This window comes from Lissotriton vulgaris, chromosome 1_1 (assembly GCF_964263255.1).
Source record: "Lissotriton vulgaris chromosome 1_1, aLisVul1.2, whole genome shotgun sequence".
NCBI classification, from domain to species: domain Eukaryota; kingdom Metazoa; phylum Chordata; class Amphibia; order Caudata; family Salamandridae; genus Lissotriton; species Lissotriton vulgaris.
Genome location: NC_141685.1, coordinates 119,731,262 through 119,735,483, shown reverse-complemented (window position 1 = coordinate 119,735,483; position 4,222 = coordinate 119,731,262). Strand labels below are relative to the sequence as shown.

At 42.9% G+C, this 4,222-nt stretch overlaps 1 protein-coding gene across 1 annotated transcript; it reads left to right on the top strand.

Moving 5' to 3' along the window:
- Positions 1-912: 912 nt before the first annotated feature.
- On the top strand, positions 913-2,358 carry LOC147737707 (uncharacterized). The gene has a single exon (XM_086942429.1). The coding sequence runs from the start codon at positions 913-915 to the stop codon at positions 2,356-2,358; it is 1,446 nt and encodes a 481-aa protein (XP_086798555.1).
- The last annotated feature ends 1,864 nt before the right edge of the window (positions 2,359-4,222 follow it).

Below are 4,222 nucleotides of genomic sequence, written 5' to 3'. Positions count from 1 at the left end.
TTTGTTCAACAACCGTTTTTAACCAGTTACACAAGTTTGAGACTATCTGACTCTGGGTAGAAAACGACAACCCACTCTGCTCACTCTTGTGAAAACCTTAAAAATTCACCACTTTATTGTGTTCATGACCACCTCAGATTGTTTATTTTTTATTGTGTACTGTTCTGTATTTCTATGTAAATCGCCTCAACAGTATCTGCTGTGAATGAGTGATATGTAAAACTGTTAAATATAAAAATGGATTAAATGAGCACAGTTGCGCTATAGGTAATGTAAATAAATCCTCGTCTTCAGAACTACAAACCTAACCTTACACCAAACATAGAAAGGGTAAAAGGAACTGATGTTCTGAGACTCGTGATCCACAATCGTACTGTGCACGTTCTAACGCCCTCAGTTACTGCCATTACGTCAGTGCAAAAAGGTACTTATCAGTTTAATTAATAAATATCAGACTAACACCTTATCACTGCATTGCTAAGAACCTATACAAATAGATTTGAGAAAATCTTCAGTCACAAAATAAGTTGCTGCCGGATAGGCTATAACCTAAAGACTATTATCTGCTAGAAATATTTCAACAGGTGTTACAGGGCTGCTTTCAGACATATTTTGCTCACTTGAAGTGTTAAGAAAATTACACACAATTTCTTTTAGAGATAAATGCTGAACATTATCTAAACAAGCCCAACTCTAAAATCGGGTTCACTCTTACTGTGGCATATAAGCAAAAGAAAACTAAACGTAGAGATATTAACTCTAGGAATACACCTTATAAAAACACGGACTGTGAGAACAAATTCAGTGTTCAAAACCGCCTCAATCAAGGCAAAATAACCTAAGTTGGGGAAAAAAAGTTACATGTGCCAAAAAAGATACAGCCATAAATCTTATCTCACAGAATTTGACACAATGCACACTGGGGCAAACCACTCTCAGTGCAAAGTATGCCAAAAAAGTTTCAGGCATAAATCTTATCTCACTGTGCATATGAGAATCCACACTGGGGAAAAACCTTATCAGTGCTCTGAATGCCAGAAAAGGTTTAGTATCAAAGCGAGTCTATATCGACATGCATTAACCCACTCTGTGGAAAAACCTTACCAGTGCGCTGAATGCCCAAAAAGTTTCAGCCGTAAATCTTATCTCACTGAGCATTTGAGAATCCACAGTGGGGAAAAACCTTATCAGTGCTCTGAATGCCAGGAAAGGTTTAGTATCAAAGCGAGTCTATATCGACATGCATTAACCCACTCTGTGGAAAAACCTTATCAGTGCGCTGAATGCCAGAAATGTTTCAGTGACAAAAGAGCACTTACTATACATACAAGGACCCACACTGGGGAAAAACCTTACCAGTGCTCTGAATGCCAGAAATGTTTCAGTTACCAAAGTATTCTCACTTGGCATAGAAGAACCCACACTGGGGAAAAATCTTTTCAGTGCTCTGAATGCCAGAAATGTTTTATTGACAAAAGCAGTCTCGCTTGGCATATAAGAACACACACTGGGTATAAACCTTTTCAGTGCTCTGAATGCCAGAAATGTTTCATTCAAAAAAGCAGTCTCACTCAGCATATAAGAATCCACACTGGGGAAAAGCCTTATCAGTGCTCTGAATGCCACAAATGTTTCAGTGTAAAAAGCAGTCTCACTAAGCATATAAGAATCCACACTGGGGAAAAGCCTTATCAGTGCTCTGAATGCCAGATATGTTTCAGTCAAAAAAGCAGTCTCACTCAGCATATAAGAACCCACACTGGGGAAAAACCTTATCAGTGCTCTGAATGCCACAGATGTTTCAGTGAAAAAATCAGTCTCACTCAGCATATAAGAACCCACACTGGGGAAAAGCCTTATCAATGCTCTGAATGCCACAGATGTTTCAGTGAAAAATTCAGTCTCACTCAGCATATAAGAACCCACACTGGGGAAAAGCCTTATCAATGCTCTGAATGCCACAGATGTTTCAGTGAAAAAAGCAGTCTCACTTACCATATAAGAATCCACACTGGGGAAAAGCCTTATCAGTGCTCTGAATGCCAGATATGTTTCAGTCAAAAAAGCCATCTCACTGAGCATATAAGAATCCACACTGGGGAAAAGCCTTATCAGTGCTCTGAATGCCAGATATGTTTCATTCAAAAAAGCAGTCTCACTCAGCATATAAGAACCCACACTGGGGAAAAACCTTATCAGTGCTCTGAATGCCACAGATGTTTCAGTGAAAAATTCAGTCTCACTGAGCATATAAGAATCCACACTGGGGAAAAGCCTTATCAGTGCTCTGAATGCCAAAAATGTTTCAGCCAAAAATCTCAACTCAGTAAACATGTGAGTATCCACACTGGTGAATAAAATTATCAGTGCTCTTAATGTCAGAAAAGATTCAGAGGTAGAGATGGTTTCAAGCACCATAAGAAAACACACCATTAAAATAATTCAGTGTTCCGAATGCCAGAAAAGCATTAATTTTAAACGCAATCTCCCTCTACATGAGCAGACGCACACAGGGAAAAAACATTACCAATACTGTGAATGCCAGAAATTCCTATTTGATAGGCACAGCCTCACCAACCATAAGAGAATCCATACTGATGAAAAACCTTATGAGTGCTTTCAGTGGCGTCACTAGGGGGGTGCGGGGGGTGCGGACCGCACCGGGTGTCACCCCATCATGGGGTGACACCAATCTGGTTAGTTAGCCTCAGCCTCGCCCTCACTGTACCTCTCTGCTGCGGCTGCCTGCCAGTGCTTCACTGCTTTTTATTTATAGTGCATCAGCATCTGTGCAAGCCTTGATTGAAGCCGCCGCCCACCGCAACTTTGTCTTAGCGCATCGAGTTGTGCACCTGCTTACAAAATAAAAATATTATACTACTCTGCAGTCAGTACAGTGATTGTGCACTGCAGCACGTCGCCACTGGCCACGCACGCACGCACGCACACTACGCACCGGTGGGGTCGGTGATGATTCGGATGCGTGGTGTACCCACCCAGTTTGGGTCCCAGGGCCGTCAATCTTTAGCGCTACCAATGACGGCCCTGGGACAGCCCCCGCGCACTGTGCTCCTCTGACGAGACTCGGAGACGGCAGCGCAGGGGAGTGCATGTAGTGCTTCGCGCTGCTGCTAGAAATAAAGAATTCCTGACTGTGCCAGCAGCCTGAGCCATCTTCTTTGATATCCCGAGCGGAGGAGCGCCGTCGTCTCCCCTTCAAATTTGGGACAGTGGCCTGGGACTGGGACTGACTTGGGTTCGGAGGCAGTCGGTCACGGACGGTGAGAGAGAGAATAGAGAAATATCATTTTTAGAATGAAGTTTTGAACTCAATGAAGTGAGAAATTTGGCAGGGCAGACACACAGTTCACTAGATTCAGATCGCAATAATCGCATTACCAGAGTGAGAGTCCCAGACAATCGAGGCCGGCCCCGGGCCCAGGATTAACGAACATGTGTGTGAGTCATGTTTCAACTATGAATAAAGCTGTACAGGGCACCTGAAGGCCGGTTTTTACACCTGGAGGCCGGTTTTTACACCTGGAGGCCGGTAGCGCACCCAGGAGTTGTGATGCACCTGTTATGTGATCCCGGCGGCCTCTGTGAGATTCTCAGGCGGCAGGCCCGTTTAAAATACTAATGTATCCATGAATTAGGAGAAAGCGTCTCAGAACTCTACCATCTTTTTCTCGTCAAGAACGGTATTCTTACATAGGTGCTTGCATGATTAGAAACTGTAGAAATAGCGCTACTGTGCTAAATAAACTCTTATGTACTTGAATATTTAATTTAAAAAATCTCCTTCTGAACAACCAGTAAAACTAGCGTATATAATTGAAACCTTTCAACAGGCACTTTTCAGTTTGATTTTTCCAAAATTATCCTGGGAAAATTATACTGAGCAAAGTGCCGGGGTCACTCACTCGGTGCAAATGGGAGCTGAATTAATAATTTGTTGCCAGGGCTGTTTTAAATTTGATAGTCTCGCAGTGGGTGCTGGGTGAGGGCAGCTTGTGGGTGGGGTGGTGGAGCCTTTTCTTAAGGTGCAGCAGATACAGGTGTGCCTACTTACCGCCATTCTCTACATCAAACTTTACTTGTCTAATCCAGATTTAAACACTTGTTCTCAAACCATGTGACCCTGGGCAGACCTATTTATCTCTGCGTTCATTTTATGGTATATGTGCAGCGTTACAGAGCTGTCTGCATTGTAGTATAATGC